Here is a 16,451-nt window from a genome sequence, read left to right as displayed (position 1 = left end):
ATGACAGGTCTTGGTTCTCATTTTTTCCCCTTGGCCCTGCCCTCCCTTCACCCCTCCTCCCCTCCCCGTTTACAAACACTTTATTTCCATTTTTCATTTTCTCATTTTTTTTCTTTTCCCTTATTACCTTTCCCCTACCTTTCCCACTTTCCCTACACCTTTAGCCCTTTTCTTCCTATTTCACATTGTCAATTATCTCATTCGGATCTTATGTACTGTTATAGTTTTTCACACCAGAGAAACTATTCATTATTTACACATGTGTGACATATATTTCACTTAGAAGTATAGCCTCAATATTTATCCATTTTCCTATTTTTTTTAATGGTACCAGGGATCGAACTCAGGACCTTGTGCTTGCGAGGCAGGTGGAAGACTTCTCTTAATATTATATTCTCTGGTCATAATATTTTAGTTTTCCATGAATTTCAAAACATGTCATATGAAATATCATCACATAGAGTCACTTCACTAAAATATTAGCTTCTCTACCCTTGCAGAAAATAAGCCCCAAAATGACAGAAATTTGGTCAAGCTTTAACTTCAAGGAATAGAACTTTTCAGAGCATACTATACACTGAACAAATTTTTTTGACTATGAAGGAGTAGTCACTGATATTGTTCATGCAGAGTGAATGTAAATGTAATTTTTTTTTTTTTTTTTTTTTTTTTTTGTACCAGGGATCAAACTTGGGAGCTTGTGCTTGCAAGGCAGGCAGCAGAACCACTGAGCTAAATTCCCAGCCCCTTATTGCATTTTTAAATCACCTTGGGCTTTAAAATCAGCCCTAGGAAACACATTCCTGTCTCTTAATACTCTTTTCAAGCTGAAGTTCCGTTCAAAGATCTTTTCCTTTATAATTATGAAAAACAACAATAACAAAAACATAAGAAATGTTAAATTGTATGCCTAATCATTCACTGGCATAACAAAGTATCTTTTTCTCATGAAAAATCTTATAGACATAAAAGCTTGCTCTTGTCTTCCAGTTGGAAGGAAAAGCCTAGGTCCTTAAATTGCATGTTTGCTTCACACATACATTCCAATGTTCTTAAATAAGGGCATTTCATAGAGGAATATGCTTTGAAATACTTAACCATCTCTATAAAATATGTAATTTGTGTTAGAAGGTGCATAACTAATGTTATTTTCAGAAAAGGAAACATACAATTTAACCATTTCATACTTTCTGTGTAAAAGCTGAAAATTTATGAAATGACATGAAAATTAACCATATGATGTCCTTTGTGAAATTTTCCTCTTTTCCATTCATTCACTAGATTTTTATCAGATGCTAATACACAACCTTACTATCAGATTATATTTTATCAAATAATTCTAATCAACACATGTGTGCTCACAAAAGATCTAATTTTTGTCAATCTCAGATAGAAATAATAGCTATTATTATTTTCTATCAACAAAATTATTTATTTCAATAACAATAATATAAACATAAAGGGATCATTTAAGATATCTAACATGAAGTAAATTATTTCATTTGGTTGAGTGGCTGCTTACCTAATGTTGCCCAGCTCACAATTTGATTTGTAAGAGGTAGTCCTTGTTTCCTGAGTAGACTACTGTGGGTATTGTATACCACATACATAGAAATAACTATATTCATCATCTGAAAATACAAAAAACAGGTCAAGAAAGAGAAGGTAATGAAAGACTCTGCATGTTAGAAAAAATGCTGGGAACAACCAGCATCTGGCCAAAATGCCACTGAAATTGGACAAGGTCACCTTCTTCTGGCCAAGGCTAACAGTACTTCTGTATGAAGCAAAGGAGATCCTTTATAACCACGACAGGAGGCATTTTGGCATACATTATCACACTTTCTATTTATAGTATTTGTTGCAAAAGTTGAAGGTTTCTTAAATTATGGAAACAAAGTAGGCAAAATGTGTATAGTTAGTATACATGGTATAGTGCTTTTACCCTAAGTCCACCACCACAGTTGCTGATTTGTTCATTCAAAACATTTTTGTGATCTAAATATTCACCCGGCACTGAGAATACACATAGCATAAATCTTCAGAGAATATTTATAAGTTAGTATAGAAGCTGGTAAACTATAATGTGTAGGCTGGTGATCTGTTTTTCTACATACCGTTATATTAGAACATAATTACATCCATTTCGTGTTGTTTCTCTTTGCCCTAAATAGTAGAACTGAAAATTTATAACATACTTCATATGATCCACCAATCTAAAATTTTTACTACCTGGCTTTTTAGAAAAATGTCTAGTTAACCAAACTAGTAGACCAACTGACATTTTTAAACAGTGAGCTAACAGCTGGGTATGGTGACACATTCCTGTAATCCTCTCTGGGAAGCTGAGATAGGAAGATTGTAAGTTTGAAACCAGCTTGACAACTCAGCCAGACCTGACTTCAAACCAAAAAATAAAAAGGTCTGGAGATGTAGATCAGTGGTAGAATACCCCTGGATTTAACGCTCCCACCCTCTACCCCCACACCAGCACTAAATTATGATTCTAAACAAAGTTCTTAGTTCAGATTGGCAGTTTCATTAAAAAATCCTAAGAGCTATTTTTAATTATGCTTATATTTTCAGTAAATTAAAAAGAAAAATTTCTGTTAATAAAGCTATGACACAATCCTAGGATCCTTTCAGTTTTAAGACACATTCACTTTAGAGATATTAAAATTTAAAAAAGTATCTTAGAATCAATAAAATATGGCAGGCGGCACAGGAGTTAATGTAAACTGATAAAGCTAAGGAAAACAAGAGCTTTGCGATGGACTTACCAAATACTCAAGGGTATTTCTTTTTTGTTGTTGTTGTTGTTGTTGTTTTTTTTTGAGACAGGGTCTCACTATGTAGTTGAGACTGACCTGGAACTCACTATGTAGTCCAGGCTTGAACTCATAGTGATCCTCCTGCCTCAGCTTCCCGAGTGCTAGGATTACAGGTGTGCGCCACCATGCCTGGCCTACTCAAGGGTATTTCTAACAAAGCTGTAAGAATTCTACCATATTGTTTCCTCCTTTGGAGTGAGAGTCAGAAACACTGACTTCTGTCAAAGTTTGCATTATTATAGGTGAATTTTGTCAAAGCTACTCTGGCTTTAAAGTAACCTCAGTCAGTGTACCATTTAAAATGAAACATATGTTTCAGTGACTTGACAGGATCTTTGACAAAGTATTTCTTCTTTTTTTGTAAGTTCTCTTTTGCCTTCCAAGAATAAATTTAACTTGTGATATCATCTTTTAAGTATGACATATTTTTATTTCACACTGTTTTTGGAAATACTGTATTTTCTATTATTCCAGCTTTGATCTGAGGAATTTATTTAGAAGACTCATGAATTCTATTTTTGGGTCAGTGTTCTAGATGTGGTTATTTATACACTTTAAAAAAAGGCAGTTTCTGGGCCGGGGATTTAGCTCAGCGGTTCGGTGGCCTGCCTTTCAAGCGCAAGGACCTGAGTTCAATTCCCAGTAACGCCCCCCCAAAAAAGGCAGTTTCCAATCTTATTTATAGAAAAAAGGAATTTATAAAACATATGTAACTTAATTCTCACAGCTCTATTAGGTATTATTTCTACTTACAGATTAAAACAAGTTAAAATCAAATTACTAAAAATTGTTCATGTAGTATGCAGCATTAACAGGACACTGACCCAACTTTGAAACATAAGGTTTAAAGTTCTTTTTACTACAACAAAACCACCATTCAAGCTGAAGTTTATTTTCTTGTATCACATCATCTGAAGTCTTAAACGAGCTGTTCTTCTAACACCATAGGTTGCTTTCATTTCAAAGAATCTTGCCTTAAATGCACACTATACAGGTACCTGGCACAATGGAAGCCCTTTTAGCTTATGCTCTGGTCAGTATAGATGTCTTGTAAGTCTCCCCAACCTCTGCTCTCCAGGCATCTTTCTTTTGCCTCTTCTTGACTTTTTTTGCATTTCTTACATTTTAGGGAACATACTTCTGTGTAGTAGCTTAAACAGAAAACTTCCTTCTTAGCTGGTATATACTGAGTCACATTACACAATGGCACCTCAAGGACAGATTAAATACAACTATATGATCACTTTTGTGTATCATTAAAATAACAGCAGAGAAAAATCTGTAACTGACCTGTAACAACTGTACCAATAGCTCTTCCTTTCCAAAGCTAGTTTTCCTTTTCATGAGAGATATCATAAAAAGCAGGGATAGTAGAAGAACCAGCAAGCCTGCACCCATTCTGTTGCAAATACAATTCACAATTTAAAATTTTCTTAAGATATTTATTGGACACATCATGTGAAAACATGAAGCATTTAACTCTAATGTAGAGCTTCTTAATCATTTGATTTAATCAAGATGAAGCAGAAAAATAGATACATGGGCTTAACAGGAAATAATAAAACTCTTGAAATAAAGATAGAATTATTTTTAGTATCTTTACCATCTTTCTATAATTAAAATTAAAAAAAATTTTACATACATCGAGTACCATAATTCTTAGTCTAAACTGGAGAAATTTACATAAAACAATAAAAATATAGTTAAAAATACATTATCAGCATCTATAACATATATTTTATGACTGTGGGCACCTAGTTGTACTGAATAGATCTACATTTATAATGATTTCCAACTGAACAAATAGCTCTTTTCTTCATTGACTTTGGTGCTTTCCTCAGCTATCCTGGCTAAATGAAGAGTAGGACAGTGAACACAAAGGTCATTTATGGGTGAATACATTAGTATACATTAATTTTGTCATGTGATGAAGCAACAGATGATACTTTTCAAAGACACAGCAAAACACTCCTTAATCTCAGCACTGAGGAGGCTGAGGGAGGAGGACTGCAAATTTGAGGCCAAATGGAATACATAGTAAGAGCCTGTACCCATCCCCCCAAAAACCTAGAAATAAAAAACAACAACAAACAAAAAATCAGATATAGAATGGTTCCTGAAGTCAAAGGTGACTGATATCAAGGAAATTGCTGCACTATTGCTGAGTTCTCTCTAAAAATGTGAACAGCACAATACAACTGAAACTCTGTTCAAGATAGAATCTGGAATTCAAAACTAACAGAACTAAGGGAAAAGTAATTGGTTTAAAAGAAACAAAAGGCCTGCACTGCCATCAGCTTCCAGCAGAAGGAAGGTAGAAGGCAGAGGTCCAGGACAGCCACTTCTAGATCATTTCTCCCTCTGGCCTGCCTGGACCCAATCGGCAGGGACTGGGTAGCAATGCCCTCCCCTGCCTCTGCTGCCATCAGCTTCCAGCTGAAGAAAGGTGGAAGGTAGAGGTCAGCTGCTATGAGATCTGTTCTGCCTCTGGCCTGCGTGGGCCCAATCGGTGAGGACTAGCTAGCCACATGGGCAGCCCTGAACCTCCACCCTGCTCTCAGACCTCCTGATTGGGCCAGCACTTGGATCCACTCTGCAGAGGCATAGGTGGTCATAAAGGGCATTTTTTTGAACTCCCAACTTTGAATATCTTTAAAGAAAGGGCGAGGGAAACCTGTAGTAGAACAGTGTGGAGTTAAACCCTGCAGGAAGTCAGGGAACTCAATTTGGGCCTTGCGGCCTGAAATCAGTCAATCTCAGGGGTCTGCCATTGGCTCAGATCAAAGTACTTAGTTCTGCACATGGCTGCACACGTTGTATATTATGACAGCAAAGATACAGTCTAAAAGAGGCCTTCAAATTTTTTTCTTTCTTTTCCTCATTCCACTCTGCAAAATTCTTTCTTTTATCTGTCCTCTTATTCCAACTCAGTCTCTTACTTCACCATATTATTTCTCATCTCCCTTTCTGTTCCTGCTCAGCCCTAACTGTATTCCTTCTTTTATCATCTTTTCTTTTTTCTTTATGTTCTTTTCTTCTCTCATTTTACCTCACTCCAGGGTCAATAGTTTCAAGGGAAAGTGAGCCCCTATTACCATTAAGTGGTTATATTCTTGTCCTTACTCTTGCACTCTGTCTTTCCCTTTTGAATTTAACAGTTTCCTAAAGATTGTATGGTCATTCTATGTCCTCTGGCTTCACTTCAAACCTTCTCCAATTCTTTTACTTATCTACTCCTCTCATCCTAAGTCTGTCTAAGCCCCCATCCTAAATGGTAAAGATTCTATATTGAAGAGTTTATTCACTGCAAACGTATTTTGGGCTGCTACTTGATTTTAATTTAATTCACATAGTTTAAAGGTGCTAGATTAATGGCTACCACGAATGATCAATTTGTAAGTTATGCTTGATCCTATTATGTTGCTGATTGTATCAATTGGGCTAAAGGATTGTGATTGATTTAATGAGGTGTCTTCTCTGATATTAAGAAAATGAGATGTCTACGAGTCATTAGAGACTCAAAAGCTAAAGCGCAACTATATCAGGAAGATTTAACTAATAACCCAGAAATTAAACCGAGGAAAATCTGACAACAAAAATAAAAATGAGAAAACACTTAAGCAAGACACAAAGACAGACTTCCAGTTCACCAATGGCAAACAGTAGGGCAAATGAGGATGAAAAGTGTGATAGTGAACCACTAGGACACCCTGAACTCACAGCACAGGAAGTAACAAAACAGATCAATCAAGCTCCAGAAAAATTCAAAACAGAAATAATTTCCCAAATAACCAAAGAGATGGTGAGCAAAATGAAAGCCATGATTCCAGACTCTAGAACAGAAACTGACAAAAAAATAGATGAGCTCAGGACCATGATAGAAGCCATGAAGGCCCAGCATAAGAAAGAAATGTAAACAACAAATGCCCAAAATAGGAAAGAAAAGGAATCCATAAAACAGATCCAAACAGATATCCAGGAGATTAAAAACTCTATGGAAAGTGTTTGCAGTAGAATAAAAGAATGTGAAGATAGAATCTTAGATACACAAGATAAGATTGTAGTCAGTGACCATGAAAAGAGAGATCTCTTAAAATCAGTAAGGGATCATGAGAAGTTGATCCAACAACTCCTAGATGATGCAAAGAAGAATAACATAAGACTGACAGGAATCCATGAAGTAGCAGGAAAAAATACAAATGACTTAATAAAGCTGTTCACAGAATTAATGACAGAAAATAGAGTGGAGGAATTTGACATACAGATAGGTGAGTCATATAGGACTCAAACTAGCCATGATCAAAAAAAAAAAAAAAATCAACACCTAGACATATAATAATCAAGATCCCAGAAACCCAACAGAAGAACAAAATACTACAAGCAGTAAGAGAAAAGAAACAAATCATATGCAAAGGAAAGCCCATCGGAATCACAGCAGACTTTTCAACACAAACCCTCCAGTCAAGGAGAGCCTGGAGTGAGGTATTTCAAGTCCTAAAAGAAAACAACCTCCAACCTAGACTGATGTATCCTGCAGAACTCTCTTTCAAAATGGAGGGGGAAATAAGATACTTCCATGACAAAGAACACCAAACCATAACCACAAACAGTTCTAAACAATATCGTAGAAAAAGACAACAAAGGTCACAACACCATGAGGCCCAACAGAGCATATCAAATAGGCAAGGCAAGAACATAAAAGGAGAGGGCAAAAATTAAAGAGTCAACAAAAGGATAATAAGATGACAATAATAAGTCAGTACATATCAGTTATAACCATCAATGTCAATGCCCTCAATTCACCAATCAAGAGAAATAGACTGGCAGAATGGATTATGAAGCAAAATCCAACAATATGTTGCATACAAGAAACACACATAGGGCAAAAAGAAGCCCATAGACTGAAAGTGAAAGGATGGAAAACAATTCTCCACACGACAGGAGCCCAGAAAAAAGCAGGGGTAGCAATCTTATTCGCAGACGAAGTAAATTTCAAAACAAAACTGATTAAGAGAGAAAAAGAAGGCCACTACATCCTTGTAAAGGGAACAATTCAAGAGGAAGAGACGACAATCATAAACATATATGCCCCAAATATTAATGCCCCCAACTATATAAAACAAACATTAAGTAACATGAAAAACCAAATAAGCGCTAATACAATTGTAGTGGGGGAATCTAAATACCCCACTACCACAAATAGACAGATCATCTAGGGAAAAATTCAACAATGAATTACCAGAACTGAACCAAGCTTTTGAACATATGGACTTAATAGACATCTATAGAGTGTTCCACCCCACAAAATCAGAATATACATTCTGTTCTGCTGCACATGGGTCATTCTCCAAGGTAGACCACATACTAGGTCATAGAACAGGTTTGAATAAATGCAAAGGAATCCAAGTTATCCCCTGTATATTATCAGATCATAGTGCAATCAAACTGGAGATCAATAGCATAAGAAACCGAAGGAACTTCACAAACACATGCAAATTGAACAACACCCTTCTGAACAATCAATGGGTCACAGAGGAAATTAAAGAAGAAATTAGACAGTTTTTACAAATAAATGAAAATGCCAATACAACATACAGGAATCTATGGGACACAATGAAAGCAGTTCTATGTGGAAAATTCATAGCATTGAATGCCCACACTAGGAAAATAGAGCGAGCTCAAATAAACAACCTAATGATGAATTTTAGACTCCTAGAAAAAGAAGAGCAAGAAAAACCCAAAGTCCGTACAAGAGAAGAAATTATAAAGATTAGAGCAGAAATCAATGCAATGGAAACTAGGAAAATGATACAAAAAATAAATGAATCAAAGAGTTGGTTTTTTGAAAGAATAAATAAAATCGATAAACCCTTAGCTAACCTTATCAAAAAAAGGAAAGAAAAGGCTCAGATCCATGCAATTAGGAATGAAAAGGCAAAGTCACAACAGATCCAACAGAAATCCAGAGGATAGTCAATACCTACTTTGAGAACCTGTACTCTAATAAAATGGAAAACACAGAAGAAATGGACAGATTTCTAGATACTTATGAATTATCAAAGTTGAACAAAGAAGATAAAAACATTTTAAACACCCCAATTACAATCAGTGAAATTGAAAATATAATTAAAAGTTTACCAACAAAAAAAGCACAGGTCCTGATGGATTCACTGCTGAATTTTACAAGACATTTAGAGAAGAACTACTGCCATTACTCTTTCAACTTTTCAAGGAAATTGAAAGGGAAACAATACTTCCAAATTCATTCCTGGAAGCAAGTATCACTTTGATTCCCAAACCAGGGAAAGATGTAACTAAAAGAGAGAACTACAGGTCAATCTCCTTAATGAATATAGATGCAAAAATCCTTAATAAGATACTAGCAAACAGAATACAGAGGATCATCAGGAAGATCATACATCTTGACCAAGTTGGATTTATTCCAGAGATGCAGGGATGGTTCAACATACGTAAGTCAATAAATGCAATACACTATATTAATAGAGTCAAGGACAAAAATCATATGATCCTCTCGATAGATGCAGAAAAAGCATTTGAAAAAATTCAACACCCATTCATGATTAAAAAACCCTGCAAAAAATTGGAATAGATGGTCTACATCTCAACTTGATAAAGGCTATCTATGAAAAACCAACAGCCAACAGCATATTAAATGGCCAAAAATTGAAAACGTTCACGTTAAAATCACGAACAAGACAAGGATGCCCACTATCACCACTCCTCTTCAATATAGTTCTGGAAACATTAGCCACAGCAATTAGAAAAAAGAAAGAAATTAAAGCAATAAAGATAGGAAAGGAAGAAGTTAAACTGTCATTATTTGCTGATGATATGATACTTTACACTGAAGACCCAAAACACTCCACCAAAAGACTTCTAGACTTAATTGACACTTTTAGCAGAGTAGCTGGATACAAGGTCAACACTCAAAAATCAATAGCCTTCTTGTACACAAATAACAGACTCACTGAAAGAAAAATTGGGGAAACAATTCCTTTCACAATAGCATCCAAAAAAATGAAGTATCTGGGAATCAATCTAATGAAAGAAGCAAAAGACCTCTACACTGAAAATTACAGCAGTCTGAAAAAAGAGATCAAAGAGGATATAAGAAAATGGAAAGATCTCCCCTGCTCTTGGGTAGGAAGAATCAACATAGTGAAAATGGCCATACTACCAAAACTGCTATCCAGATTCAATGCAATGTCAATTGAAATTCCAACAGTATATTTCACAGAACTAGATAAAATAATCCAAAAATTTATTTGGAACCAGAAGAGACCTAGAAGAGCAAAAGCCATCCTAGACAACAAAGACATGCAGCAGGTATAACAATTTCCAATTTGAAACTATAGTACAAAGCCACTGTGATAAAAACAGCATGGTACTGGCAAAGAAACAGACCTGAGGATCAGTGGAACAGATTGGAAGACACAAAAACAACTCCAGATGTACTCAGCTATATCATCTTTGACAAAGGATCTGACCATCCTCATTGGAGGCAAGATAGTCTCTTTAATAAATGGTTGGAAAAAGTGGATTTCCACTTGCCAAAGATTAAAACTAGACCCTTATCTTTCACCATACACTAAACTAAAATCCAAGTGGATTATAGATCTAAATATTAAAACAGAAACACTAAACTTGCTGGAAGATAAGTCAGGCAGAACTCTTGAAGACATTGGCATAGGAAAAGAGTTTATGAACAAATCCTCAATAGCATGGGAACTAGCAGAAAGAATCAACAACTGGGATCTCATCTCATTAAAAAGCTTCTGTACTACAAAAGAAATCATCAATAGAAGTAAAGAAAACCTACAATGTATGAAAAAATTTTTACCAGGTGCTCCTCAGACAAAGGACTCTTTTCTAGAATATATAAAGAACTCAAAACAATCAGCTCCCCCAAATATAAAGATCCGATTCAAAAATGGGCATCTGAAATGAACAGACATTTCTCAGACGAAGTAAAAGCAGCAAGTAAATATATGAAAAAATGTTCCACATCACTGGTCATTCGAGAGATGCAGATGAAAACAACACTGAGATTCCACCTCACCCCACAAAGAATGACTGCTATCAAGAAATCAACCAATAACAAATGTTGGCGGGGTTGTGGGGAGAAAGGAACCCTTCTCCATTGTTGGGAGTACAGACCAGTGCAACCACTGTGGAAATCAATATGGAGATACCTCAGAAAGCTGGGACTAGAGGTTCCATTTGACCCAGCCATCCCTCTGCTGGGTATCTTTCCAAAAGAATTAAAAGAATCATATCTCAGTGATATATGCCCACCTATGTTTATAGCGGCACAGTTTGTAAGAGCTAAAACTTGGAATCAGCCCATTTGCCCAACAGTTGGAGACTGGATAAAGAAGATGTGTTTTTTCTATAAAATGGAATACTACTCAACCATAAAGAATGAGAAATTAGATTCATTCATAGGAAAATGAATACATATCAAGGATATACTCCTAAGTGAAATAAGCCACACATGTATAAATACCAAATATTTCCTCTGGTGTGAAAAACTGTAACAGTACATACGATCCGAGTGATATAATTGACAATATGAAGTAGGAAGAAAAGGGCTGAAGGTGTTGAAAAGTGGGAAGGGTGGGGGAACGGTAATAAGGTAAAAGAAAAAAATATGAGAAAATGCAAAAATGGAAATAAAGTGTTTGTAAATAGGGACAGGAGGAGGAGCAGGTGAAGGGAATGCAGGGACAAGGGGAAATATTAGAACTAAGACCTGTCATGTAAAGGTACAAGATCCCAATGATGAATGTAACTCTACTGTATACCTAAAATGTACCAATAAACTCAGTAAGAGACTAAATAAATAAAAGAAAGAAAAAAGAGCAAAAGTCAGGGATAGACACCTAAAGAGAATGCCAAGCACAAATTCTCAGTAAACTGCTTGTTCTTTGTTTTTAATTCTTTAAATGTCCTTAGAGAACCAGGAATTTAGCTCAGTGGTTCTGCTGTCTGCCTTGCAAGCACAAGGTCCCGAGTTTGATCCCCAGTACCAAAATAAATAAACAAACAAAGTTTGAGAGTCTTAAGAAAAGAAATATTAATATATTGAACATGGGTTATTTTACAGGTGAAATACAATGAAGATTGTTTTATCTTTTACCTTTCTAAAAAATAATGTGGCATTTTTAACTCATTGGCAAATAACGTTTTTACTTTAGCAGAGAGGGACATTACAGATGTGTTAGGCACAGTTTTGTTTTCCCTAATTTTATCCTTAAATGTTTCATATATGTGTCTTTGTAATTTTCTAAAAAACAGAACTACTATGAGAGATCAAATGGAAAGAAATTTGTCTATAAACCAGAAATCAAAATAAAGAAGTTACAAATACAATTAGCAGGAAACTAACATAAATTTAAAATCACCGAGCAATTAAAATTTATAGAGTGAAACAATATAATTAACATAAATTTTATTTTTATATTTTAATAGATTTATTTGCTTCCTGCATTCATCTTAATTGAACATGCAAACGGCAAACTTCTATGACGATCATTTATACGATTTCTTTTCCTTTTAGCATATGATAAATTCTGTTTAACTATGTCAATACTGCTTGAGCTGGACCAACAGGCAGAAGCTGAAAAAAGAAAGGGGCTTTACAGGAAGAACAAAAGAGCTCACAGAGCAATGTGAAGCAAGACATAAGTGAAAACATTGGAGTTAATTTTGTCACATACTATTTATAGTTTATTACAGCTGTAAATGTTTTAACTTAGTAACACTCAAAGTATGCCTGAGTATGGCTTTAGAATTCAATGCAATTATTGTGAGCTGTGCAAAAAAATTGAGTTCCTGGGATAGTTCCTGACATAATGCATATTGGTTGCCTTGAACAAATGAAAGATGTAAAACACCTTAAATTAGCATGTACATAAATAAATATTTAATTTTTATTCTGTTAAAAAAGATATGCTCAGCCGGTCGTGGTGGCGCAAGCCTGTAATCCCAGCACTCGGGAGGCTGAGGCAGGATGATCGCTGTGAATTTGAGACCAGCCTGGGCTACATAGTGAGTCCAGGTCAGTCTCAACTACATAGTGAGACTGTCTCAAAAAAAAAAAAGAGTTATGCTCTAAATCTCTTAAAGATTAGGTTAAAATGTTTTAAAATGCTTATAGAGTTCAGAAGAAAGTAACAGATGTTTATACAGTTAAAAAATAAAAATAAAATGTTAAATGAAATAATGATCACAGTGCAGTGAACACACATAGACATGTGTGTGGTACGTTATTAAACAATAATTTAGAAGTTGGGTTAAAAACAAAAGTAATTGATTATTTTATAGATTTAGTTCAGTCTTGAGAGCAAATAAATATACCAGCAGAAAGAAGAATGCAGGTGAAATACACAATAATCTCACACATTCTAAATGACTAATCATGGAATAGTTTTCAAAGTAATTAACTTTCTCCCATGAAAATCTTCAAATTCAGATTAGAATAGGAGAAAATTTTCATTTTTTTCCTATGATATTTTGGTGTGAACATTCTCAAAAGCAAAAACAGGGGTAACAGAATAGTTTTGGTGTCTTTCTATTTTAGCAGTGGTTTCCTACATGAAACTAAAATTTTCATCAATTGCCTGACACATAAAAGAAGACATATGACTTTTTTGGGAGCATAGTATTTTAAGGTATAACTGACAGAATTTCATTGTTTGTGAAAGCCTAGAAGCCTCTCCAAGAGGACTAAACAATGCTCAGACTTAGGCTAAAATCATGAATAGTAGTTTGATATTAATATTTTAACTTTCAGTTTACTCATGTGAGTTTAAACCCATACACAAGATTAGGTTCAAATTTCAGGGTGTTGATTGAGAAAAAAATTATATTTAAAAGAAAAGAAAATATTATTCATACACTAGAGAGATGTCTGGCTCTCGACCTACGACAGGCATCAGTGGGAACACTGCCAGGAACAAACAAAAGAAAGTCCAACTCATTGAGGTGATCTAAAATCAAGAAAAAATATTATCTTTAGTCAGATATGGTATATAAAAGCTGTTATCAATGTTTCACTAACTATATGTAAAATTAAAGGGGAAATGTAAAACTTATTAGCAGTTTACTTTAAAAATTAATATGGTTATTTTTGTGAAGAGACTGTTACTGGCACATTGTGAGAAATATCTCATTTAATTCTCAACAACCTCAAGAGGCAAGTTTTATTATTCATAACATTTCAGATGAGGAAACAGCTCAGATAAGTCAAAATATAAATAATACCAGGTCCTCAACTAGTAATGAAACAGCCAGGATTTGACCTTGGACTTAGTATTTCAAAGCAAGTGCCCCACTCAATTCATTTTATACCATATGTTGATGATGATAACTATAAGAAAACATGCCTATAATAATATGATGATAAGCCAAGCAGGGAAATAAGTAAAACTACTTTTATAATTAGATTAAGACAAAAATGATTAGTAAGGCCATCAACTAGAGACTTTTATAAGTTTTCATCAGGCAAAAAGAAGGTATCTCTTCTCACTATCTTCATCAAAAATTGTCAAGTGGGAGTATATTGAAGAAGTATATTGTAATTCCTTGCCTAGCTAAAGGAAGAAAATCAGAATTATATATTTTAAAATCTACTATAAATACATACTTCTCTAGGAAAAAAAAATGGAATGGCTCAGGGCCAGAAGAAAAGTGGCTCCTCTGACTCCTAAGCTGCTGTGTTGCTCTGGGCTCTAGAAACTTGAACCTAAAGGAAGACAGGGATGTACTTCACAGGATGAATCATTGCTTCTCTAGCATTTCAAGTGCTGCATAACTGGGTCATTTTGATCTGAAAATCTAAATTAATAATTGAAATTTAAAGTTGATCACTGAAATTTAAACCTGGTCTTCCTATCAAAAGCACCAAATTCTTTAGGGAAGAATAAATTTTACTTTTTTGTTTAAACATAAACAATTTTTTAAATTAAACACATATCAAAACAAAGTAGTTACTAATGTACCCTATGTCAAAATTAGTATTTATACCTTTGCTTGAATCCACAGCTGAGTGAAAAATGGCCAAACTGCAAATGCAGTAAGTCCAGCTGTAAGCATACAGCGGTAGAAAAAACTGAGAACCTAGAGATATATTCCAAAGAAAAATGAAAAATTAGAACATTTAATATATATCAAAGAAATCTGAATTTATTGCAATTGGTGTATTACTTACTAATACTTCAATTCCCAAAATAAAGACTAACAGATACCAAATAAGGCTCAGAGGAAAGGTCAACAGTGATACAACAAGATCTTGAATAACTTGAAACCTGTTTCAAAAGATTACAAAAAAGAGTTTTATAGTATGTATTGAACTTTAAAATTATATATAGTAAAAACTAAAACTACACAAAACCAAAAATCAGGAAATTTTCTACTTACAGATTATTCAAAAACTAAGCATTTCAATGGCTTTACTTAAGTTTTAAAAATAAATATTTTAGGAAAAATATAATCTGAATTAATTTGAAAATGATCACAAAGGTTTGCTTGGCTTTTATAAACATTAGTAATACAAATGTCTTATTTTATCTTCATTTTAATATATGTAAATAAAATTATAAACATAATACCAGAAATAAAATATAATGAATCCAAAAGTATACAAACTGAAAAATCTTTTAAAATTTACTCAGATAACCTTATATTAAAACTCTCAACTATTTTAATAAAATAAAAGTAGGTTTTCCTAAGTTAGGTAGGGAAAATCTTAACTGCATTTTTAACTGGATTTTTCAAACCCAATTTAAGAAATCATTAATTACATACTAATTGTGAGTTTATAACCATAAAAAATGAATTATATACTTGAGTACTTTTTACATTTTATTATTGAGAAGAAAAACTTTAGCATTTGTAGTATATTAGTAGGTAATTTTAAAAGGTCAGTAGTATTTGGCTTATGACCTTTTTCTGATTGAGAAAAATGGCTGCAGAATGTTATCAAACTATTAAGGTGCTGTGTAGGAAAACAAAGCTAATAGTCATCAAAAAGAGAAGGTTTCTTTTGTTTCAACAGTGAAGAGGCACAGAGGAACAAAAGATGATGCTGTAAAACCATTTAGGAGATTTTTTTTTTCCTAAAGGAAAACTGAATTTTTATGTTTATTTTCTACATAATCTATCAAGAAGATAAAAATGGAATATAACATACTTCCAAAATCAATCACATGTTCCCTTAAAATTTAGATAAACATGTTACTTCATAACTAGGATAAGGAATAATTCAGAGTGTGTTCTATAGTAGAACAGAATTTCTGCAAGGATAAAACCTTTCCAAAAATTGTAAAACCGAAGAAAACGACAGTAGAAAAAATATGAACTAAATAAGCACATCCAACAACTCTATTTTTTTCAAATGGAGAAGTAACCATATGTCTTTTAATCTGTATCTTTCTCTTTACAGTAAAAAGTTATTTAAAAGCCGGGTGTGGTGGTGCATGCCTGTAGTCCCAGCACTCAGGAGGCTGAGGCAGGAGGATCACTGTGAGTTCGAGACCAGTCTGAGCTACATAGTGAGTTCCAGGTCAGTCTGAACTACATAGTGAGACCCTGTCTCAA

General features: G+C 34.2%; 1 protein-coding gene across 6 annotated transcripts in view; it reads right to left on the bottom strand.

The window, feature by feature from the left end:
* The window catches only part of Pign (phosphatidylinositol glycan anchor biosynthesis class N), a 131,767-nt gene that overhangs the window by 46,001 nt on the left and 69,315 nt on the right, over positions 1–16,451 (bottom strand). For all 6 annotated transcript variants that reach the window (XM_010644863.2, XM_010644866.2, XM_010644868.2 and 3 more), the window contains 5 exons: positions 15,064–15,160; positions 14,880–14,972; positions 13,752–13,843; positions 4,122–4,230; positions 1,523–1,631 (listed from right to left, as the gene is read on the bottom strand). In XM_010644863.2, the coding sequence (XP_010643165.1) occupies positions 1,523–1,631; positions 4,122–4,230; positions 13,752–13,843; positions 14,880–14,972; positions 15,064–15,160 (500 nt within the window). The remainder of the gene's footprint in view (positions 1–1,522; positions 1,632–4,121; positions 4,231–13,751; positions 13,844–14,879; positions 14,973–15,063; positions 15,161–16,451) is intronic.

This window comes from Fukomys damarensis, unplaced genomic scaffold (assembly GCF_012274545.1).
Source record: "Fukomys damarensis isolate Sample0158 unplaced genomic scaffold, DMR_v1.0_HiC HiC_scaffold_30, whole genome shotgun sequence".
Classification (NCBI taxonomy): Eukaryota; Metazoa; Chordata; class Mammalia; order Rodentia; family Bathyergidae; genus Fukomys; species Fukomys damarensis.
The sequence above is the reverse complement of the archived record's forward strand: the minus strand, read 5'-3'. Positions and strand labels throughout refer to the sequence as shown.